We start from the raw sequence: 25,291 nt of genomic DNA, 5'->3' as shown, positions 1-25,291 counted from the left end.
TGTGGCGGCCGCATTTGGATGAGCGCGATACGCAACAATGCTCGTGTACTTAGGTGCACGTTGAAGAACCCTAGGTGGTCATAATTATTCCGAACTACCCACTACGGCGTCCCTCATAATCAGGTTGTGGTTCTGACACTTAAAGTCCCATAATTTAATTAGCTTTTGTTAACGTAGTTGCTTGGGCTGGGAGGTTTGTGACGCTTCCTGCCGACTGCAGTGGTCTCCTATTCGTTTCTGTAAAAGAAAGGGTGAGAACGTGTTTGACGTCTTTCTCAAAAGAAACTTCACAGCTTCAAAGTCACTGAGTGGCAGCATCCTGGTTGCGTAGAAACATTCGGCTAAGTGGCGGCATTGTGTATACTTACGAAATCAGTGCGCAAGTAAGCTTTGACGCGCGGGATCACGATATGTACGTGCGTAATCATCTCATTGTTGGTGCTGGTCGTTGACGTGCCTTCAATATCAATATTTTTGAAGTTGGCTGGTGAGTTTACTGCAGGGCTCTTACGCAGCTTTTATTTTACGATAACCTGCTCGATTGTCTTGCACTTTACATTGAATTAAGGTTTGCCGTACACAAACATGACTGTGATTACAGCGATAAGTAGACAGGGCGGGCAGAAGTAGCCACATACAGCGCTGACTCTCAACAAAGCCTATTCTAAAGACGGCTTGCAGCCATATATATATATTATAGACGTGATCACACGAGATTAACACAATCTTCGCGTTGCATCATGCAAAGACTCCATCTTGCTTCGTCGTTTTTGAATGCGCCTCGAGCTCCTGTGCAATCATTATGCAACAAGAGAAGCAAACGGTACGGCACATACGTCCTCTGAACAGGCTTTTGAATGCGCCTCGAGCTTCTGTGCAATCATTATGCAACAAGAGAAGCAAACGGTATGCGGCCACGCACGTCCTCGGAGCAACAGATACCAATCACAAGAAGAAAGAGCACAAAGGTTCAGATGCGATAACTGCAAAGTGTTTGTTGACTCTTAGCTGACCTCCTGCGTGGAGAGTTTCAAACGCGACGCGACAAACAAAACATTCTGTAAATGACTCAATCAAACCGCGAAAGAAAGCTGTTCTTTATTTGATTGAGATATACCGAAGGCACCTTTCATTTAATAACTCTTGATTTTTACATTTCAAGGCAAAATCGGAGCTCCGATGCAAACTGCGTTGTTGGGTGTTTACCGTCGAAGCCTCCGCACGTCGCCATTAAAATCGCCATCGGCTTTCAGCGCCACCGCGCGGAAGTTTGCGGCATTCCTTTTAACAGCTTCGCTGTTAAAACACTAAACAGAAAAATTAAGCAGACTCAACTCCAACTTGAAAATCATGGTCGTCAGTCAATCTCATGGTCGCACCTTCTCGCTTGAACAGTCCTCACAAGTTTCACTGTTTAGAGAGAGAGGGACAAATTTAAGCGCCCCCTGTTCCGCAAAATGTAATCGCCTCTGTCAGGCACATGGCTTGTGACAGAAACTTGACTGTGTATAACTATGCACATAACAGAAACCACGGCCGAGAACAAGAACTGCAACAAAGAGAGCATCAACCCACAGACTTTCTAAGAGCTGTTTCGTTCGTATTCGACACTTGATATTCATACACTGGCTGCTATACCGCATCATCACTTTCGAATAAAGCCAGTCTGGTGAAATTCGGAGCAATACTTCTCGTTCTTCTTGTGTTTGTAGCGCCGGTGATAGCGGGCTGAAGACTTCCTATACCACACAACGCGCGTCGTCGACTATACGGAACTGCCTTGCCTAAGAGCCTGCGGCGAAGGCGTTCCTGAAGAACTCTTCTGGGCCGGCCCGACGTCGAACGCTGCCCCTCATTCTTCGGTGGCCGAAGCTGTGCCCTCATCTATACCACCTACCTCCGTTTCTTTCTTCCTTCCCTTTCTTTTTTTCGTTCGTTCGTTCGTTCGTTGACCACCTTACATCGTGCCTTCTATGACAGGGCTTTGAGAGCGTTGCCCACCACTCCGGAGGAGCCAGCGAAGACCGTCTTGACCTGTCGCTGACCCCCTCTCCCCCCGTCCGCTGGAAAGCCGGACTTCGCCTCGGCCGTTCGCTGTCTGGTAAGACGGCTGGGCGTTGACCCTAGCACGGGTTCCTCGGCCGCCTTGCCCGCCGAGACTCCTTCTCTCCCGTCTCTCGCGCGCTGACCAGAGGACAAACTGCTGCGGTCCGTCCCGGCCAACGCTGGCCGAGGAACTCACCTGACCGGGGTAAGTCGCGAGAGCGTGCGTTGACGGAAAAAGGCGTGTTCTCTTGTTGGGATGCCCAACCTCTCTATCGATTCCACTCGCCCCTCTCGCTCCACGATACCGGAGTCGACGCCGCTTCCCGGTTGTTCACATCGATGAGCGGCGTCGAACTCCAGCCACCCTGGCGTGAGCCATTTGAAGCCCCCCACCCCGCCCCCCTTTGCGGGCTCACCCGTTGTTGGCGTCACGGCGACGCCTTTCGAAGCCGTCTCGTGGTTTTCTTCCGCACAGCCGCGCGGGATCGTTCCTGAGAAGTGCGCCGGTTGCAATCATAATTATGGCTGCACAGTTATGGCGGGGCGTGGCTAAATACAGTTGTGCGCAGTTGGTCTGGGACCTCCAGTGCACTGTCTAGCGTCCAGAATGGCTCAACGGGTGGCAACGGGTTTATCATTACGGAGGCATGCATGACGACTTCGCTCGAAGCTGTGGCTAGTCGCGTGGACCTTCTGGCTACACCGGGTGGTGTAGCCAGAAGGTCCACTCGGAAGACGATTGAATTCGCCATCTTGTAAGCTCTGATTAGCTCACAAGGCGGTGACACCTGCTCTGATTGGATGAAAACCGCAATATGGCGGAATTTGGCAGTGTGAAGAATAGTATGCTTGGACATTGTCGCCTCTGACATGATCAGTTGGAGGAGGCGCCCGCTCTGATTGGCTGGAGACCTCAGAATGGAGGAATTTGACATTGTCAGGAATAGTATCCCTGGGCATTGTCATCTCTGATTGTATCAGAGGGTGGGTACGCCAGCTCTTATTGTCTGACAACTAAAACAATAATTTGACAGTGTCAAGACTAGTATCCTTGGACAATGTCATCTCTGACTGGATCAGAGGGGAAAGGCGCGCGCTCTGATTGGCTCAGAACCTCAATATGGTGGACTTTGACATTGCCAAGAATAGAATCCCCGCAAATTGTCTTCTATGATATGCTCACGTGGCGATTAGTTGATTGATCTACCTTTAAATAAATGATTTACATTTACAATGCCCTGCTGTAGATGTAAATCAATTATTAGATATTAAATTAGCGTCACACCGTTTGTACGACGCCAGTTTAAGATCGAATGATTTATTTCGCTCTTAAGCTTCGTGCTTTAAAGATAAATCAGTAATTCGATCCTAAATTAGCTTTGCACATACGGTGTGGAATTACAAGAGATGAGTTCGCATTCTATGATGCATAAATTCCCAGTAATACTCGATATAATTTTAGACGGCGGAATTGGCGGAACTTCAGTGCCCGCGCAATAGCGTGTTTGGTCAACGCTGCGAGATATAAAAAAAGCCAGCGATGATTGTATAACTTCGGTTAGATACGCGAGCTCTTGAGCATCTAACTTTCAAGAGAGCATTTATAGTCTTGACAAACTGGACTTTCGACAAAGGCTGTACGTCATGCTGTAAGATGAGAACAAAGCCGTGGTCCCTAAAGGGCTGCAGAAAATAGCGCCTCTTAAACAATTAAAGAACATTATTGAGAGCGTATATATATATATATATATATATATATACGCTCTCAATAATGTTTTTAATTGTTGTTTAAATGCACAATGCACATTTTCAGCATTTAAGTTTGATGAAGTTTACCATTTTATTAAGAATCACTGTAGGCTGAAAATTAAGCGTTTGTTTCCCGTAATTCTTTCTTGCTTTCGGTGTGTATCACCCGAAATCTCGAAAGCCCCTGCAATGTTCATTAAAACCACCATTTTTATCCTCATCGTGAACACTTTTCTCTCTTTCCATTTTTGCTCCCGTTCCCCAACGCTTAGTGCTTAGAACTTCAATTCTGGCTTACCATATATATATATATATATATATATATATATATATATATATATATATATATATATATATATATATATATATATATATATATATATATATACGTATGCATAGAACCATCTATCAAAAGGCACTATCTACACGAGGAAAAACTCTCGGTGATCGCTTGAAGCGCATGGCGCTCTTCTTGCGAGGTTCGGTTGGCCATATGCCGCAACCATCGTGCACGTAGCCTTCCTTCCGATGTTGATTTCTCGTTACGAGTTTAGACCTAGCGCGATAGCGCGACGTATATACACGTCGTTGTATGGCTCTGGGACGTCGCCATTTAAGTACCTCCTTTTTATATCGACGTCCGCGCAGCCGCGTCAAAGTAGAGCAGCCGGCAGCGCCGCGCCTGTCACAGATCTGGAACACGGAGCTCGATCGAACCGTTTATCACTCTTTTTTGCCTCATTCGATAGGCCCCGGCTGCACCTTCGAGAACGGCGTATAGCCACATTTGCAGAATGCGAGCAGCTTCCTCTCGTATAGTTAACCTAGCTCTGATGGCTTCGCTGAAACACCGGTTAACCCGTTCCACTTATCACGCGTGAAGGTGGAGTTCCTCCTGTTCGTTCGAGGGGGCGCGTTTTGCAACCGGGAAGACAGTCAAGATTAAAGCCAAGATTAATTTCTGTCTGTGCGTATAACGCGAGCCTTCTCCCGTACACACAGAGTGTCCTTGCATATCGTCGTGACAATCTCGGCTGTTTATAGTGAAGCTCTTGGCAAAAAAAGAAAAGAAAAGTGTGCCAGTGTACTCTTGTTTTATGTCTGTCGCTCGTAACAAGTAAAGGCTCAGCTAGCTATAGGTAGTTAACTAAGCTACGCTATAGTTAACTACCGTGTGCGACGACCTGATACCATCGTGTACAATTCATGCTGTAGAGCGATTGGCAGGCCTGTCGGTAAGCGCCTTGGGAATATCGGGTGCAAGGAATATTTAATTCTGAACTACGAAAAACCGCGCTATAAGTAAGCCAATTCGTGTTCGTCGAAGCCGCGTGTGCTTTGAGTTAGACGGACGCGCTCCAGCGCTTTCCGTCATATTCGTTATGGTACTGTTATTATTATGGTTTGACGTTCATTATCTGATCATCGTGCACGAAGGCTCCAAGAAGAGGGTGCTGTAACTTGGGGTCAACTCCGACTTTTCTGTTCAAGTACATGTGGATCGCAGCTATGTTGTCTTCAGACTACCACTGAGCCGATTTGAATGAATATTATTGCATTTAGGAACAGTGAATTCAGCTGTATGCAGGAAGCAGAATTTCTATTTAGGGCCTTATAGTTTTTTTTTTACAAAAATTGCCGGAAATCAACTAGTTTGGAAGAAAAGAAAGTATCGTTACCTAACCGCGTAGGTTAACAATAAACACTTAATGTAATGTAATGTAATGCTATGGTCTTAGTAGTGACTGGCACTATTGTAAATAAATAAATAAATAAATAAATAAATAAATAAATAAATAAATAAATAAATAAATAAATAAATAAATAAATAAATAAATAAATAAATAAATCAGCGGAGCAGACTGAAATTCGTGACCTTAAATCAAATAAAGAACACAATTTGCTTGTGGTGACAAAAACTAATAGACTGCGTCACGTCCGGGTGGGGCTCGCCTTAGCGACATTTGTATATAAATGTTAAGACGAAGACGACTCCGTCTACGGATCATCGTCATTTACGTTTGCTTCAAGGAAGCTGGCAAATAAGATAAAAACTCAATCAGGTTATTTGATTCATTTAAGCAGACATCTGGGAAACATGTATTTTAACTGGGCACAAAAAGTTTCATATGGAAACTTTTTCCTCGAGTAAGTGCTCGTAACTAACGACACTACGTGAACTCATTGCCTTGTTCCGTTATTAATCGCTCCTACACTCTCTCCATGACTATAAAAGCATGGAGAGAGTTTTAATTAGTCACTGAACGCTAAATTGGTTCACATTTGCAACGCATACACCACTTACACAAATAGTCATTTTAAATAAGTGTCACTTTAAATATATAGAAAACTCACGGCGGCCGCATTTCGATGGGGGCGAAATGCGAAAACACCCGTGTACTTAGATTTAGGTGCACGTTAAAGAACCCCAGGTGGTCCAAATTTCCGGAGTCCCTCACTACGGCGTGCCTCATAATCAGAACTGGTTTTGGCACGTACCATCCAAATTTCCGGAGTCCCTCACTACGGCGTGCCTCATAATCAGAACTGGTTTTGGCACGTAAAACCCCATAATTTAAAAACATAGAAAACTTCAAAAGACTTGAAACGGAAAGTTTTAAACGGCACATCCCGCGAATATTTGAAATTTTCTTAACAGCACATACCCCTAGAGCGGTGAAATTGAACAAATGTGTCGTGGCATGGCTTCGCTCATGGCAGTTAACTTCAGAAAGGGTGTCTCGGTAGAACTGAAGTAACACATCAGACAGGTAAACGTAACGTATTGGTATATATATATATATATATATATATATATATATATACCAATGCTCATACTCATACCAAGCACACAAACCTCATACCAGTGCCACCTGCCTCGGAGGACAGCAACCGTAATCGTTACCGGCAAACGCTTGCGGTGAAAGCTATGCACGAAGGCGAGCTTTCTGGTTCCTTTTTACGCCGAAGCTGTTTAGCTTAGCCCCCGTAAGCAAGCAGCAAGCTTACAGTGCTGCTTACAGTGGTGGTTCCATCGGACGCCGTCTCTTTGCAATTTAAGTATTCTCACAACACCACGTCGACAGCAGCAGAACTTGCGGCTCTTCAAGGTGCAATCCATTACGTGCTCCAGCAACCACCAAATCGCTGGGCCATTTTCTGCGATTCGAAAGCAGCCCTACAAACTCTGCAGTTTGCCCTACGTCGCGGGTTACACGAACAGCTAGTGTACGAAATAAGACAAGCTCACCACCATGCGATTGAGAAAGGACACGACATCGTATTTCAGTGGTTGCCGAGCCACTGCGGAATTGTTGGCAACGACAGCGCCGATGAAGCTGCTCGCTCGGCTCATCAAAAACATCAGCGAGTGCCTATACCACTCTCAAGAATGGACGCTGCGCGGCAACTTCAATCACTTGCTCGCCACATCACACTTCAAAGATGGAATTCACCAGGTTTCAGCAACTCACGCTTGCATTCTCTCGACCCTAAATTGCGACTTCGCCTGCCACCTGGACTCTCCCGTGGTGAAGCAACTTTACTGTGTCGCGTGTGGTTGGGCGTCGCATTTACAAATTCCTATTCATTCCTAATAGGAATGACTAACAGTGCGGCATGCAATTCGTGCGGCTGCGATGAGACGCTAGAGCACCTTCTGTGTCATTGCCCAGCTTTTGACGCTCAACGACGGATTCTTCAAACTCAACTCAGCATGTTAGATAGCAGAGTGCTGTCAGAGGAAAAGATTCTGGGACCATGGCTTACGCATTCCTGCATGCGAAAGGCCACAAAAGCTCTTCTTCAGTTCTTGAAGGAGACTGGACTATATGAGCGCTTGTGACAGTGGACCTTCCTCTGCGACTGACTGTGTGAATAACTGACTCTTTATGTGTTTTTTTTTTCGTATTCTCGCTCCTTATCTATTCTTCCCCTTTCCCTCTCCCCAAGCGTAGGGTAGCCAACCGGGCACGTCCTTGGTTAACCTCCCTACCTTTCCCTTCTCGTTTCTCTCTCTCTCTCTCTCTTACAGTGCTTTTTTCGTGTGCGTTTAGAAAGGATTATTGACGGCAAACTATATGCGCAATAATACACACGAGAGGCGCATGCTGCTTGATGAACAAGCAAAATATTTTGTTGACCAAGCGAACTACAGTAACATAGCGGAGTGAATGCGGACACTGCGGCCATTGCTGCATGCGCAATCACCGCGCGGCATTAAAAAAAGGAAAGAAATACATGTATTCTTAAGGCATAAATACAGGATACTCGTCGTATGTAATTAGGAACACGACTTGAGCGGTCAAATACCAGCGCGCGAAGTAGTACGAACGACCTGGTCGAGCACTATCGCCAGCAGTTTCCAACAGCGCGACTTTGATACATCTAGCCACTGTAACTTTGATGCGGCCCAATCTAGTTCGATCGCACCGCCGCCACGGTATTTCTCGTCGTCGGGTGCCTCGCTGCAAAGCATGCGCCACCCCGGCCACTCGTCCCACTCGGTGGCTCTATAGCTACCACTCAATCGCAGAGATGATGATGATGACCCGAAACAACGCAGGGCAGTTCTGGCTGTTCTGGCATTTATCGTGTATTGTTGCCTCGGAACCTCGACTACGTGCTGTAGCAACGAGACCTCTTTCGTTTACACAACATATTTTGTTGCGCGTGCTATTTTAAATAAAAGAAAAAAAAAACAGGATTGGTTAAAGCCCTTACGTTGGGCAACAAAATAATATTCGTCCGCCTTCACTCGTTGCGATTCTGATTATCATTGAAGAAGTAAATTTTTAAAAGCGATGACATTTTCTTGAGATTGAATGCTGGTTTTTATAGATAGCTTAAGGCTCCCGTATGTAAGCAAAAGCGGTATGTAAGCCTCGTAAGCCCTCCCGCTGGAAATGTAAATAACCATTGTTTTCACTGTCAGTGAATGTAGACTCGGGACATTTCTTTGAATAAGTGCCGTGTGTACACTGCTCCGTACATTGCATATGTTATCGTCCTAGTAGAAATGTGTCGTCATTGTGACTCGGTGTTCGTATCGTCTTTTGTTGAAATAAGCTTTTTCTAAACAGTCACGTTAACAAATTGCTGCTTCCCTTAACTCTAGGCTCTAGAAGAAATAAACCTACGCAAAAAAAAAAAAAACTCAGTAGCCCCTCCCCTGTCGAGGAGATGGGGGTAAGCGAAGCCTGTGTGTTTCTTCAGTGTTCCTCCGAACGAAGTGCACTGACGAGTACCACGTTGTGCTCGAACCACAACAGCTCACACGCACTGCAGCTGGCTCCGAAGTTCCGGTTGAGAAACTGGCGTTGAAACCTGGCCGTCACACCGGGGAAGTTGGCGCTGGCGTTGCCGAGGCGTGCACCGCCGTTGTCGGGCTCCTGGAGGGCTAGACGACGCTGACGTTTGGCCTCAGCATCGCGCTCCCGCAACTCGGGGTCGGCGGCTCTTCGCTGACGTTTGGCCTCAACATCGCGCTCCCTCAACTCGGGGTCCGCGGCTCTTGCCTGGGCTTCGGAAGCCCTCACACTAGAATCGGCACGTCGACGACGAGCCCTTCCACGAGCGCGTTCATTCTGGATGGATTTCCATGAAATTTCTTCAAAATTAAATCTGTCGCTTATGTAAGACAATCAATGGTTCATAGTCCCTTAAGCAATGGCTCATACCCCCGTAAACGCGGCCTCCCCATTACGACGACCGAAGAGAAGTGAAATTCTACGCTGGAATGATTAGCGCCAACGCAGCCAGCTGTGGAAGCAGACGACGACGACGAACGCGGGAGCAGTGGCACCAGAGCGTGCCGAGCACGAGTCACCTGTGCAGCTTTGAGAGCAGGGCCCGCTTGCACAAAGCTCTTAAGTCCAGTCTAAGTCCAGTCTCCAGAGCGATTTCAGTCTTTATGGAGTCTTAAGCTTCCCTAGTCGATAAGTCGCTTGCACGAAACCGCAAGACAGCCCGCTAGATTTGGACAAGCTTGGGTAGTAAGTTTGGAACATCGTCTGCCCATACGCAGGCTTGGTTCCAATCTTTATCGCGCTGCGTCAACATGGCTGCCGTGCGGCTGGTTCGACTCGAACTGATTGCCGAGCTCCTGATGCGCCGCGAACGTGTGTACCGGGATCGCACGAACATCTTCGAAGTGTTCGATCAAGACGAGCTTCAGAGGCGATTCCGGTTTGGTCGCGCGGGCATCGCGTACCTCGCCGTGCTCCTGCATGATGATATTGAACATTTGACCCGCCGGAGCCACGCCTTGAACGTTGAGCAACAAGTGGTGCTCGCGCTCAAATTCTTCGCCACTGGTGGTTTTTTGATCACGGCAGGCGATACCATCAACGTGCACGAATCGACGGCCAGCCGCACCGTTCGGCGAGTTGATCTTGCTCTCGTCCCCCACTGCTCAGCTTGGATACGGTAAGCTTCGCCTTATATCTTCGCGATGTTTATAGCTTTATTAGACAGTTTTAGCAGTGTGCTTTTTTAGAGTTACATCACCAGGCGCAGGCTAGCGAATGCAAGTTTCGCTTGAAAGAAAAAGTTGGGTGACGCCAAAGCTTCACCTTTAAAAAGTGGAACGCGATAGCATTAAAGGGTCCCTGACTGCTTCTCACGGTTCCCGGCAACTGCAGCTTATGCAACCGTAATCTTTACCGGGAAACGCATGCGGCCAACGCTATGCACGAAGGCGAGTTGTCTCGTTCTTTTTTACAGCGAAGCTATTTACCTCTAGCCCCCGTATGAATGCCCCGCATGCGTTCCCAGGGGGGTACCCTGGGCTGCTTATGTCCGCATCACGGCGTGTGGACAGGAATGGAGACGTGTAGAGGAGAGGGGGAAAGAGTGTGGCGACGGCGCATGCGCACGTGGGCCTGCCCTTCTGTGGTTATAACGTTACGCGCGTCGGAGGTGCCGGCACGGCTGCAGCAGCGGTTGCGCGGCAGATGCATGGAAGGTGCGGTGACCGCAGTGGCGCTTGCGTCGGCATAGTGTGGTGCCGTACGAAAAATAAAATGCATGATTTCATAATGTATGCAGCCCATGTATGCAGCCTAAATAGCTTCGCTGGTAACCTGTCCCCATATGAATGTTGCGGCCCCTCGAATTTTTTTTTTCGTTCTCCCGGAATGAGGAGACCTCCCACCTAGAGTATCCCACCCGGGATACTTTTTTGAAATTAAACGTTTATTCCTCCTCCTCCCGCACGCATGGCTGACGCTGCCGCAGAGTTACTGTATAGGCTCCCTTCAGAAGGGAGCATATACAGTAACTCTACGCTGCCGCGGAGGCGAGCGCCTTCTAGTGGTGCTGCAGGGAACCGAGTGGCGCACGCGGCGTGCGCGGCTCTGTGATTGGTAGAGAATTTTCGCTGACGGCCAACGCACGAACGACGCCGACGACGCCGGATTTTCTGCTTAACGGGACGCTTGAAGCTATCGCTTTAAAACAGGCTCTTTAGTAGCAACGTGTTGGCATAATTGTTTTAAATGCGATTAGCATTCTTTGCCTTCTTCAGGCGTTTTGAGCCTGTCCATATAGCTTCTTAGGGCGACCCATGGAGTGGTCGAAGTTGTCGATCAGCTTGGGCGCCTAGGTATGTGCTCTTGTAGTAATGCCGTCACGGTCGTTCCATCGCCGTCATTCGAACTTTGTCATCTGACTCTGGTCATGCGGTGTCGTCTTGCCTTCTACGCCGACCCCGGTGGGCCAAGTTGTCTAATAGCTCCGACCACCAGGTGTGTGCTCGCGGTCATGATGCCGTCATGGCCGTTCCATTGTTGTCACTTCAGCTTTGCCACCTGTCTCTCGTCACGCCTTCTACGCCGACCTATAGTAGGCCAAGTCGTCCAATAGCTCGGGGCACTAGGTATGCTTTCGTGTGGTGATGCCTTCGTGGTCGTTGCGACATTGTCACTCCAGGTCAATCGCCTCGCGTCAAGCCATCGTTGTCATACAGGCTTCGTGATGCAGTCGTCGTTAAGCCATTGTCATCTATAGACTCGTCGTCATCCGATTGTCACCATACCACTGTAATCGTCATTGTCGTCACTTGGTCGTCGTCATACAGTCGTCGTTACACTTTGGTCGTGATGACGTAGCGGTCATTCTATCGTCGTCATTCTAGCTTCGTCGACCGGTTGTCGTCATACCATCGTTGTCACGTCATCGCCATCGTACACACGTCGTCATGGAATTGTCCTAATGCCGGCGTCGTCACGCTGTCGTCGTTATATACCAGCGTCATCATTTAGGAATGGTCATCTCATTGTCATCGTGCCGTTGTCCGCATACCGCCTTTGTCGTTCCATAGTTGTTAGTGCGTCGGCGTCGCGCCGCCACGCTTTACGGCAAGCGAGTGCCATAGCAACATTGGAGGATACCGGAATATACCATTTATAACCGAAAGAATGGGATTCTCGGGATGTTAATTACAGGTGTAAACAAACTTGACTCCAGAAATACCGTGTGTCGCTACATTGCTTGAATGCTAATCGCATTACCATCGACAGTCAGCGTGAGATGAGCCCTGCCGTAATTTTTCGTTGGGTGGAAGAAAAACCGAGTCTCAGTTCTTGTGGTTTTGTGTGTTTACGTTTTGTGAAGTCCAAATAAACTTCCATTTGTGGGCTGCTTAGTGTACTATGGGCGTTGTACGTCGTATGTTCATTTCTACGTGTAGCTCTTGAGGACACTCTGTTTTCGCGTCTCTTGTCACGTGAAACTTTAAGAGCGAATCGTTGACCTCTCTTGACCTCACAACGCAGCGTCATGCTCCCGCCATACGGACGCCTATGTACTCAGCGCTTGAGCGAGCGTGTGTATGAAGGTTCTCTGGGCTTTGCCACCTGTGAGCGCCCATTACACAAATGAAGACGGTTCTGAATATAGTTGTCACTGAAATGAAGTCTTCTCGAAAAGAGTGATTGGGCGCATCTGCGCATCACGTAGTGAGACGGATGTGGTGCCGCAGCTATACTGACCTTGCCAGTATACACTACTAATTTATTCAAATTTTTAGTGTTTCTGTATAACACTCCGAAACCTAATGTTTCCCAGCATGTTGAGCAAAACTGAGGCGAGAACTACTACTTTTTTTAACGTAAATGTTTCCGCTTGGTCACGCCGTTGGGATACCGCTGCGGGTAAGAGACGACCCGTACAGAAAGGGAGTGTAGTTGGGCTATGGTTGGTCTTGGTCTTGAACGAAGGCGAGCGTGTCGAGAGTAAATTTGGACGAACAACTTGCAAGAGGAACAGCAGCGACCCTGAGGTCCTCATTTGTTCCTCACACTGTTCGTCCATACTATCTGCTCAACATGTTGATAATCCTGTTCCGCACAAGGACCTGCCGCGGTTGCTCAGTGGCTATACGGAGCCGCACTGCCGAGCTCGATGTCGTGGGTTGGATTCCTGGCAGGCGCTGCGACGGTGGCGTTTCGATTGGGAAGCGGATTGCAAGAACGCTCGCGTGCGCGTTAGAGAACGCCCAGGCTTGGTCGAAATTAATTGGGAGTTTCCTTGTTACGGCATCTGTCGTCGCCGTTCAGCTGCATTGGGAAGTTAAAAAAAACCTCACAGTTTGAGATGATTTGAATCAATTGCAATGCATGCGGTACTAATGTGGTGCGTGCCTAAGCCCGACCCCTCCTAGATCTCTCAATGGCGGAGGACCAACAGCAAAGCGAAGAAGAAAATAGATGAAAGTGAATGAGGTTCCTTGACCGCACAGAGCATGTCTTTCACCCCTTGCCCGTTCGCCGATGCCATGATGGTCGGAACCGCCACTGTCATGGCTGCCGCGAGAGAACTGTCATGCTTACTTCTTTCTGCATCTTCTTACTCTGCTCTTTCTCTGTTTTCCGTTTGTTTTTCATTCTCTCCTTTCTTTTTCTCCTGTATCCTTCTCCTCTCTTGTCCCCTTCTCCGTGCTTCAGCGAATGATGCGGGATAGGTGAATTCTTTCGCCTTCTTCATTCGTTTTCCTCTTCTTCTTCCGTATACCTTGTCTTTCTTTCATCTCTTCTCCTATCTCTACCTCTCTCGCTTTTCTACGCGTGATGCGGAAAGAAAGAAGCCGCAGAACGCTCTGATGCGGCACGGCGGCGTCGGCGCCGCAAACCGGAATCGCTGTCTCCCCGTCCCGTCCACGGTTCGTGCACGTTCCTGGCGCACCTTCCTTCTCTCGCACTCGTGCACATCCTGCTGCTCCCAGAGCGCCGTGCTTATGTGTGTGTGCATCGACGGCCGACTACGGCCACCGCGGCCAGCCTTTATACACACCGGACCTTCTTGCCCCCTTCCTCATCTAGGCCTGGTTCTCCAGACTCCCGGCGTTTCTCGGTTTTTCTCTCTTTATCTTTCCCTCTCTTTGTCGTCTTCGGTTTCTAAAAGAATACTTTCGAAGCTGCTTGCAAGGCTGACCGCGCGGCATGCTTCTTCATCAAGCAGGCCGACCACGTAGAGGCTCTCCTGCGAGAAAGTTGGCGTCGCCTGGTGCTTGCTACCAGGTGGCCTCCTGGTGTTCGTATAAGAACGTGATGTCGTGGTTGAAAATTTGCCGATGACGGCTATTGATGCGTGGCGCGTAGCAGTAGCGCCGGAATAAGCGATCATTTCGATTTCTTTCTTCGCATGTCTCAGTATATCTGTTCCGAAGTGAGTGAGGACGCAGTTATCTTGCCTTAGGCTTTAAGATGAAGGTGCTGCCTCGGGCTTTAAATCTCAAGGTCACAAAAGAACGACGTATGAATATAAGGTGGAGAATAATAAAATACGGACGCAGTACTGCTGGCGTAATGATAGTAAACACACAGAATGGAAAGACAATCTTTTTAGGGCAGGAATTTTTTTAAACATTCGACCAAATTGTAGCGGCGCCTCTATCGGCCGCAGCACCGGAGGACAAGGAAGAAGGAAACAAGCCTGGAGCTGAAAATATCGCCCAGCCAATCGATTTAATTGTTAACATTATCGGTCATTTGATTCTTCGCTCATAATCACTTTTACATTATATTTATTTCTTTTTTTTGCGTTCTATCAGATTGACTGTTCAAGAAAAGATATGTATTCTACTCGCTTTCACCTATTTATAATAAGTACAGATTTCTAAATTTATACCTCTAACATAATTCTAAAAACCACCCGATTCTTGGCCAATCCCCCCGAGTGGGTAGGTGCCGCTGGCTTTAAGGCCATCATCACCATCATCATCATCATCATTAGTCATCAAGCAAGCAGCCAATACGGTTGGCACGCCGGGGCCGTTACGCCGCTTCCAATAAACGTGGCCGCCTGTCACCTGCAAAGGAGAGCTCCACAGATCCTTAGCACGGATATTAAAAGCCGATAATAAACGCAGCGGATAGGTAACAAGACATCGTGCTTGGGGGCACCGGCTTGTTTCTAAGACGCTGCTCATAAAAGCTATCCATTCAGAGGTCGGGTATTCGTTCGTTCAAAGTGTATGAATGAATGTACTCTTCAGACAAAGGACGAAGTGCACGACGGGGGCAAGTACCTTTAGAGATAGTACACTGTTTGAAAAATCGCAGGCAGGCCGTAGGTACCACACGAAATAGCTGTGTCGAGCCTGACGAGGCCAATGGGGCCGCGACGACAAAGACGAACGGCGATAAGGACGACACGACGGTGGCACGATGCGCATCACATTTCAGAATGGAAATCGAGGTCTGGCTGGGCACAAATGGAGGTTACTTCTGCGAAGAAAATGTTGGATACGTGCGATGGATTTCCTGAAAGCTTGGTGAAACCCATTTACCACCTACCATTGCGCTCGCAGCGCCCTCGTGTGGTAGTGTAACGGTTCGTCCCATGCTTGAAACTGTGTCTAATGGGCGAGATTTCTTGGTTCTTGCGCTATACGTGAGAACACAACGACAGGGACAGGAAGTATTAGTACTGAGGAACAAGACTGCGCTTCGCTCGTTTAATCTAGTTCCTTCGTGCGTCTGTCCTCGTGTTCTTGTGATAGGGTAAGAACCAAATTAATCCCACATTTACCCACATTTTGAAGTGTTTTTCTCCTCCACGGTGGAGTAATATTTCACTGCACCCAATCGGGAGGTACGAATAGAGATTCTGTTAAAGATCAATCAGCTGATAATGCATTATTTTTGCAAGGAATGCATAGAAAGCAGTGGGTCGAGTACGCATTATCCTTGATCGCCCAGTCTTTTTCAAGGAACACATATAAGTCCTCGAGTGGTTGTACCGTATTTCGATCTCAACCGAACGAGGTCGCACACGTCATGGAAACAAACCCACGGCCTCGTGCTAGGCAGAAGAACGCTTACAGCCACCGAACGACCGCGTCTGGATAACGGAGACAATGTGCATCATAATGCCTCGTTAGTATCCTGCCCGGCGTTGTCAGCACTGGTATACCACGCTTTTCGAGGTAATCCGGCGATGTGATTCACGCGCTTAGCGCAGTCCACGCACGTCCACACTCATCGACAACTCGCGAAGATCACGTTTTGCCTTCTGGTTTCTTCGCTAGTATCTTTTCTTTCCTAGACGATCTGACCTCTAGGCCTTCATCCCTGGCAGTGACGGTGACGAGGCCAGTTACGCAACCACTCTCATGCGTACCTGTGCACTCGGAATTCAGCGGAGCAATTCTAGCAGGCGTAATAATGCTGTGCAGATCGAGACAGTCAAGGCCACGACATTGCCGTGGCAGACTCCACGTGGAGAAACGTCGAGCCGAGAGAAATGGAATTAATCTACTCCTGCCCACATTCCTCCTCCCCCCCCCCCTTACCTGCCCTTGTTATCATCTCTATTTTATTTTGTCACGTGGGCTATGACGGCAACGATTAAGGCGGCTACTCAAAAATGTAGACCGGCCAAAACGATGAGAAAAAGTGTATTGCCTGGAAACGAGGGTTTCAGTTGCATTGGCTCGGAGGCATAGCTCACTGTAAACGTTTACGTATGCACTTTTTCAAAAGTTTCGGAACCACTTTCCGAGTGAACAGTCACGTGGTCAAGACCTGTTGCCGCAGCCCTGCAGACGTTTCGTAGCTCCACAGGACACAATATGAGTGCATGGCCGCTCAGTTTTCTAAGTGGAATACTGAGAATACAAAATATGAGTAGAACGACATTGATGCAACAGCAGGAGCACACAGGCTCGCAGAATTCTCTCTAGGCTCTTTCAATATCCTTTGGGGCGGAACGTTGATGTCCACTTACGTGTCACTTCTCGATGCTCAAAGCACACGGACACAGGAAGTCCCAGCAGCCACACACGACCTCACAGTCTTCCTCTGGTCAAGTTACAGTATAAGTCCGCGGTATTGTTGCAGTCTTCTCGGAGACGTCCACGGACACTGAGAACTCAAGTCCGCGTTCACGATGCACTAACGAAGTCAGTCCTCGCTATGCGTGTTTCATAAACCAGATGGACAACGTCGACCGCTATGTCGTCCAGCTCGGTGGAGAAACACAGACTCCCGCGGCACATCCTGGTTTTTCTTTCCTTCTCACCAAACGTCCCTCTCTCTCTCTCACTGTCTTCATATTTTGGTCCTACTCTCCGGGGCTCAGAAAAGCGTCGTCCCTCGAACGGCCTTGCCGGGCTGTCTAATGAAGGACGGGCCAACGGACAGGAGAGGGTGGGCGACGGGGCCGAAGCGTGGCGGACCTAACGGGGGCGTTGTACAGAGTACGCTGCAGAGACTTGCGTCTAGCGGATCACGCGTGTGTAGGCCGGCTCTGAATGCATTGGTGCGCGCAGCTAACCACACGCACCGACGTTGCGTTTGTCGCGGACGCGTCGCCTCGTTCTGCCCCGATTTCTTCGCGGTGCCCGGTGTGGACTTTCACGAAAACCTCAGAGACGTACGACAAACTGACCGTCCATTTTACCCGCTGTTGTCACTAAAAACAGAGCAGCAGCCTTTGGGGGGAAGCTACAGTAGAGCTGCCTCAGGCCAGTGAGAAGACGAGTACACAAAAGCCCATATCACGTCAGTGTGCTTTCTGATTGGCTGCAGCAAATGGTTGTCACATCGATTCCTCCGGTGTGTGGCCGGTGCACGATGGCATCAGGCCAATCGCGAACCGTTATGATATAAGAGCTGCTGACTGGTCGGCGAATGCTGTGGTTTCGGAATTTTTTCAGAATGGTTATAAACCTGAAGAGACTTTAATTTGATAAGTTATCTACATCATCTGTAAACTTATCGGTGATGTCTGTTAACAGTACTTATTCTCTGTTCTACGGAGCACCTAAGTTTAGTGTAACAGTGCAAGTTCATATAAAACCATAGGTCCAAGACTATCTACATACTGCCACGTTAACACGTGTCAATACTGACAACGAAGTTAAGAACTTTTGTTCGTGGAATGTCCGTACATCATATAAGCGAAACTAGGCCATGGTCAGTAGACCTTCCACATGCACATACGGAGTGCAAGTCCACATAAAGCTATACATCCTACTTTGTTCCCGGACTTACGACCTGACAATTTCGATCTACCGCTGTGCGTAAAATGTTATAGATCTGACACATACGAAAAGGAATTCGAAACTATAGGAACGCGAAGTAGTATTCAAGCGTAGACTGACTAAATCTATCTCTATATTGGTAGCCCAAGCAATACTGCACAGATTTGGTAAGCCGGGCTATAAATTGGGAGAAGAAAGAGGGCGAAAGAAATAAGAAGGTGGAAAGAACTGCGAACCGGTGGGGGTTGTCGAAAAGCGCTGTCCTATATCTTTTGTTTGTTTTTTTTCCTTGAGAAGCTGGCTTTCGACTTGCTCGCCGTTTGGAGGTCATCGCTGCCAGAGACCGAGTGGGCTGTTCTCGGTGGTCCTCCTTTGCTCACTTCATAATTGCTAGCTGTCCTCCCTCGCCCACTCTCCCCCTCTCTCTCCTTCTCGCCGGCGTACCCTTCGAGAGACCGGCACCTCTACGCTGTGGCCTACATAGCGCGTGACAAAGTCTGGCGGAGTCGGCGAATTCGAGGACACGTTTCGGCGGCAGTCTCACGCGCAAACTGCAATGTAGAAGCGTAGGAATCCTTGATGTCGCTTCGCTATCTACTCTTGTCCGCAGCTCGAAGGCGACGAAAGCGACAGAAAATCCTTGCGCGCGTATTCGCTCCAGATATCGCAGCCTCGACGTGTCGTTCTGCGGGATATTGACGGCTGCCACGTGCGTGTGGTCAAGCTTTGTAATTAATATTTTTTGTTGTTGAGCGGAGCGATCGAAAGATACGCTGATAGCAATCATGGCTGTGGGTTTTCACGTCCTTTTCGGCCTTTCATGGCTGTGGAATGCAATTAATTGTTTGCACTGTTCCTTTGTAGGTATTTACAACTATTTACGCCTTGTCCTTAGCTTACCTTTCATGGCGTCATTGTGGAAGTGTCGCAACAGTCCCTACATTTGTGCTAGATTCCTGTTTTATTTTTATATGTATTTCTTATCGTTTTCTTCGATTGCTTGTCAGTAATCTGCTGTGCATATAGATGCACATTGTACCAAGGGTGTTGTTGCGTCCATAGCATTGGTTATCGATGGTACACGCTAAAATGCTCGCCACTGCCTGTGCGTGGATGTCCGTGTTTCTTTCTTGATTTCCTTGCGTCCTTTCTATGCGTTCACTTGATAATCAAACCTTGGGAAAAGTCGGCGACGGAAATTACCGCCATTTCCAATGTCATCAAATAAAGAGCCAAATTATAGAATAAATTGAATGGAAGCTCAGCGGTGACCTTGAAGCATACCCGGTCGAGTACGAAGCCTGGGAGAAGAAAACTGGTGGGGAAGGAGAGCCTTTGACACGAGACCATAAAACTGCAGGTGCAGATTTTCCCTTATGTTGATTGCTCGTGCTTTCCTCTGAAACAATTTTGATCGGCGGAATCTGTCTGCCTAAATATCGACACGTGAACGCTTTTGCATTCCGAACCAATCGTAACGAAGTCGCATAAGCCGGGAAGTCGTAGAAGCCTACACATTCACGCCATATTCTCTGAGCAGTTCATGTCACAAACCTAAATCGCTGTTACATACACACGCTATGCGACAATGCCCATAAAGAAACAGTATTGAGATTCTGGCACGCAGAAGCGAGAAGACACACAGATAAAGGAATGTGAAATGACCTTGCGACACGACCCACTTGCAAGCAGGCTAATCATGGGCGTGTCTATAGGTAACTAGAACGGACGCATACTGGCATGTTGTTTGGCCTCGCTAGCTGCATACTAGCCGGCCGTATATCGCGACCAGTCCTCCTACTATGCCTTCGATAGAGGGAACGGGCTATCGACCGCAGCCGCCTCTCGGTGAAGGATGAGGCTGCTCAAGGTTGCCGAGTTTGCTTTGGTTACCTCGCTCCAATGTGGCTACTTTCAGGGTATCTCGGCTGCGAAAATTCCGGCTCTGGTGCCGCTCGGCTATTTTCAGTTCAGTGTCAGATACCTCAGAATAGTATGCCATTACATTCCGGTTGTAGCGCAATTTTAACGTGAGCATTTGCACTATAATGTACCTGCAATCCACAGTGACAATAGTTAAGCTCCAATAACTACTGACAATAGCTTTTGGTAACGATAATAGCTGCACTATAATATCAGTTCTTTTATTTTCACAATAACGATTAAAGATTTAAAAAAAACTATACACACCACTCGACTGGCTCCCGTCTACCCGAAATACAAAGGTACAAATAAAAGCTGGCGTACAAATACTATGATAGCCCCGTTCTTCACACACACACACACACACACACACACGCCCACACGCACAAACACAAACAGGCCAAAGAAACATTATACTGAACGTTCGTAAGAACCAAGGCGAACAAGTATGTGCGTAAAAAGAGCATAGAACGCCCGCCGGAAGACGGCAACACTTGTGACTGTTAAAAAGTATTGGTAACTAGTGGGACACGGCTTAAGCGCGTCGTCATCAACGTCGTTTCAAATACACACGGTCGAGTTATCCAAGATTTGCAAGAATGACAAAACAAATGCGCAAACCAGTGCAACCTTGGCGGAAATTTCGCTGCTGAACATTTTCTGGCCCCATTGAAAATTTATCACGTCATGTAGGGCTTGTAGTGACATCGCACAGGCACCACTACGCTGCCCGTAAAGAGCCGCGGCAGTAAAATTACATCACTCTCGATTTTAGCACTGATATTGTTTTACACTTTCAGTAATTCATAGTCTGAGAAGATTTAGGATAAAAGGCATGCGCTGTGAATGTTATGTTTCATGACATTTGTTTTTGGGCTACCATTTTCAAAATTCTGAGGAATAACTTAGTCAAGAACTTGAGACCTTGTATGAACAACTTTCGCGATTGAATAGTGTAGCAATATAACCTGCATACACGACCTGCATAAGCATGTAACATACATAGGCCTAAATATATGGGGGGTCCGACGACGACGGCCAACATTCGCTTGGAGTGTCTTTATAATTGCTCTCGCAATTAGGTGTAATCAGCCACACCAGACCACGAAGGCGTTCCACCAAAAGATCCTTGCATGACGTTGTTGACGATACCGACCAACGTTAAAATTTCTTACTAATGAAAATATTCGCGAACGCGGTGCGTATTCTCAAACTCTGTCGTCAGATCGCAGGTCACACCTTCTCAGGTAATTAGGCAGTTAAAACAAGAAGTGAGTTGGCTGCGAGCCACTGAAGGTCGTTAGCTGCGAGCCACTGAATGCCGTCGTCACGAACTGAGCGCTTTCTACCAAAAGCTGATGTCTTCCTGGTGGACCGTTCATAAGCCTTGCAACTCAGACGCACGGATGCAATTTCCGTTTCAGATGACGGCGGTAATTTGACTGTCAGGCCTTGCAAATCCCCTTGAAACCATCCTGGCACCTTCTTCATTTCCTAAGCTGTCGAAAATGACGCATTTGTACAATCTTGTGAGAAGAACCTGCGACCTTAAAGTTACACTTTCGTCGCATTGTATGTGGTTTCGTGAGAATACGGGGGTAACGCTCATTTTGTAGAATGCATGATTAGTCACCGTCAATACTTTGAAGCTAAATTTATGGGAAAAGCTACGGAAAGGGCAGTAACTGTTAAGTCATTAAATCTGCTAAGTATGACCGCAACGCACGCCAAAATGATAACGCGTGAAACAGACCCGCCGAAGTGGCGTGTACGGCCAGTGTATTGCAATAATTTCTCGCGTTTCATCATACTCCTCTCTTAGCCACCAGCATTCGCAGCCGGTCGAAACCGGTAATAACGTATGCGGAGAGTGCCCCTCGAATGCCTGACGAAGTGCGAAAATGAATATTGTCGCAATAGAATCAATGCATTATTCCTGCCTTGGAGATGGTGGTGCTAATTTGACTTTCAGACCTCGCGAATGGCCTTGAAACATTCCTGGCACTTTCTTCATTCCCTAGGCTGTCGAAAATGATGCATTCGTACACAATTTCTTGTGCCGAGATGACACTGCAGAGTATTTAGCTGTCCGCGTGACCACATCGTCCAATGTGGCACCTATGTTTTGTCACTAAGCTTGTGTTAAAAATTTGTGGACCGAAACATGTATTACACTTCAGACGATTGTTTGTCCGTTTAATCGTAGCATCTCAATTGGCATCCATGTTTCGTCCTAAGTAAGCGACTAAATTTCATGGACCGAAATATACTGCACTGCTGAATATATCGATGTCTGCGAGCTCGGTTTACCATGCAGTTACCAAGGAAGACTTACACTGAGAAGAATAGCCTGCGCTTTCGCGTTCAGGAAAATCCGTGTTGTTTAGGTCGCTGACCTGGCCTAGGTTCGTATAGCCTTTTTAGAGGAATTTGAACTTTCTCTGCTTTATTGGTTAGATAAAATTGCACAGCATTTTAAAGTTTAAGGTAGCGTCTAGTATTTGTGAATTTGTAAAAAAGAAACAAAGAAACGATGTTGACATGGAAGACAGTTGACTAGTCGATAAGGATCAACGTGGGCAGCTTTATGACGCGAGATATATAATTGAAAGGGGTCATATTTGCTATAACACGAAATATTTTACAAAGTGTCTGCTTTAAAGAAAGTATCCGCGTGTAACAAAAACGCGCACAAGCGTTATGAGAGCAATGGTAAGCACCTTATTATAGCGTGGCGATTGTTCTATCCGGGTCATTGATCGCGACCGATAACATCGCGTTCCAGGAATAGAACTCACTGGTCGGTCTTGTCCCGTTTAAGGCAACACAAACCGCACCCGAATGCGAACGGTGCTATCTATAGCGTAAAGAATAATAATCTTTACTTGCTAGGCCTCCTCCCCAACAGTTAAAGACTTAAAGGAGTGTGAGCTCGCAAGCTGCCACAATGGCTCTCGTGTTGAACCTGTGCGGGCATTGGACTCGCACCGGCGGGCATTGACCTTGTAGTGGCATTTACCTCTGGCTATCCGACCTGCAAGATTACTATCCAGGCCGCTACTAATCATAGCTTGCATTGGGTTTGCCGGGCGTTTAACTCTGATCACTAGTTCACCTAGCTGTCAGCGACTTTGTTTTCCCTGTTGAGTGCCGTGCTGGCGCACCTAACTTAATGAGCAGCCGTCAAAGCAGGCCACTTGGCACCGGAAGCCATATGCCTTAGCAAAGCTTTTGTCTGCGGTCTGTCATTGGTCGGTGCTAGTAAATACAGGAATCGAGTCATGCGTTGTCTACAACAAACTTAGACGTCGCTTTTGAGAGGAACTGATTATGAGAGAGATAAGAGAGATCTATACCGTGTGGTCCAGTTTGCAGCGTTGCAACGATCATATGTATCGAGCAGACCATTATTTTTTTAATCCTGACTTTACTAGGTGCCATAGGCAGTTCTGACTTGTTGTTGGGCTACGAGCTGACCCTCTGCCTGTCAGTCCGGACGTGATACTTGTGTCCCGGAGCAAGGGTCCCTTTGAGCTATAGTGAAAACGATGTAAGAAGTATGCTTTCGAGAAAGAATAACAAACTGGAGCGTTACACATAGTTCCCGATTCCACATTCAGCGACTACAAGGTTGCGTATGGTCAAGATTTCTTCCTGTCTTTATCGTGCCGCTATCTTCACTGAAGGTATTCATGCGCTGTAGAAAATGACAAGATTCCACAAACAAGGCCAAGTGTGAATCGCTTTGAGTCGTTTGCGAGGTACCAGCCATAATGTTGTCAATCAAGCCGTCTTTCCCTGCGTTCGTATTTCACGCACGAGTATACTTCCCAGCAATGTAGCACCGTGGAAACACCATTATAAAATTCAGAAACACGCATCTGTTACTGTTGCCCTGGAGTGCAGCGGACTGGACTAACCTCTCAAGTTCTCGGACACAAAACTTGTCCTGTAAGATTAAGTATCCGGATGATGTATTCAACCTTATTGTGCCGTGTAGTGCGCTGGAACACCGCGTTCCGTTCTGCTCCTGCTCAGTGCTCCAGAGATCTCGCCACCACTGCCCAATGCAAAGGAATGTTTCAACTCACCTCGAAGCCGGCGGAGTCCTTCTTCTGGAAGCCGGAAGAGGACACCAGAGACGACGGTAGCCCGACAGAAGTAGCAGGTGGGCGTACGGTTCGCCACCGGACCGGCTTGCCGGCCCGCCGGCCGGCCGTTCGGTCGGTCGGCTAAACCCACGGAGGTCGTCGGCTTCTGGAAGCCTTCTCGAAGGAGCTGCTTCCCCCCCACCACCCCTGGCGGTGGAGGCTGGCGTCCCGCCGCCGCCGCTTCTTTTCCCATGCAACAAGCAGCGGCCAGAGACCTGTCCGGGCACGGCTGCCGGGGCCATGCAACTTTAGGCAAGAGAGAGAGGAGGGCGGCAGCAGCGCCTTGCGGTGGTGGTGCGCTCAACGGCGTCCAGCGGCCGAGTGGACCGAGCCGGCCTCGCCCGCTCTCTTGGGCATCGCTCGCTCGCGCTCGCGCGCTCGCCGGAGCGTTGACCCTTTCTCGGCCGCCGCTGGCGTCGGCGGCGTCGGCGAGCGTGCCAGGCCAGTCGGCGGCGGCTGACCTCGCGTAGCTGCTGCTGTTCCTGCCGCTGCTAGGAGCCACGTGGACGGCCGTTCCTCCTCGCTCGCTTGCCTTTCGGGTCTGACCGGTTCTCCGTCGTCTTCTCTCGCGGTGTCGGCGTTTCAGCGCCGGCAGTGTGGGGATCGGCTTGGCGTGGCGCGAGAAGGGCTGGCCCTACCGAGATGCGCTAAGTCACGGACGGGACGTCCCGATCGAAGAACCCGGTGGGATCGGTCTCGCAAAGAAAAGGGGTTATTTTGCGTGAGAGGGGGGCCATCGGCCGTGTCGTGCTGAACGCGTCGGTTTCCGTCAGAATGCCGAAGCTATACGTATAAGTGGCGTTTTTGCTCGGTCAGTCCTCCGGCGGGATGACCAGCTGGGAACGGCGAGTGCTTGACGGCTGCCCCCTTCCGCCTTTAATAGGCGAGGCCCCTGTCACGGGCGAGAAAGTTACGGTTTTCGTTGCTAGACATGTCC

General features: G+C 48.4%; 1 protein-coding gene across 2 annotated transcripts; it reads right to left on the bottom strand.

Annotated features, from left to right (window-relative positions):
- On the bottom strand, positions 1–24,577 carry LOC125945354 (uncharacterized). 2 transcript variants are annotated; one of them, XR_007466842.1, is made up of 2 exons: positions 17,023–17,231; positions 1–237 (listed from the first exon to the last, which is right to left on the bottom strand). XR_007466842.1 is itself a non-coding variant. In XM_049667115.1 (2 exons), the coding sequence occupies exons 1-2, from the start codon at positions 24,545–24,547 to the stop codon at positions 155–157; spliced, it is 336 nt and encodes a 111-aa protein (XP_049523072.1). In that variant the 5' UTR covers positions 24,548–24,577; the 3' UTR covers positions 1–154. The 2 variants fall into 2 exon arrangements, 1 of the variants encoding a protein (XP_049523072.1); XM_049667115.1 differs by lacking the exon at positions 17,023–17,231 and adding an exon at positions 24,295–24,577.
- Between the last annotated feature and the right edge of the window lie 714 nt (positions 24,578–25,291).

The sequence above is a fragment of the Dermacentor silvarum genome, chromosome 5, assembly GCF_013339745.2.
Source record: "Dermacentor silvarum isolate Dsil-2018 chromosome 5, BIME_Dsil_1.4, whole genome shotgun sequence".
Classification (NCBI taxonomy): domain Eukaryota; kingdom Metazoa; phylum Arthropoda; class Arachnida; order Ixodida; family Ixodidae; genus Dermacentor; species Dermacentor silvarum.
The sequence above is the reverse complement of the archived record's forward strand: the minus strand, read 5'-3'. Positions and strand labels throughout refer to the sequence as shown.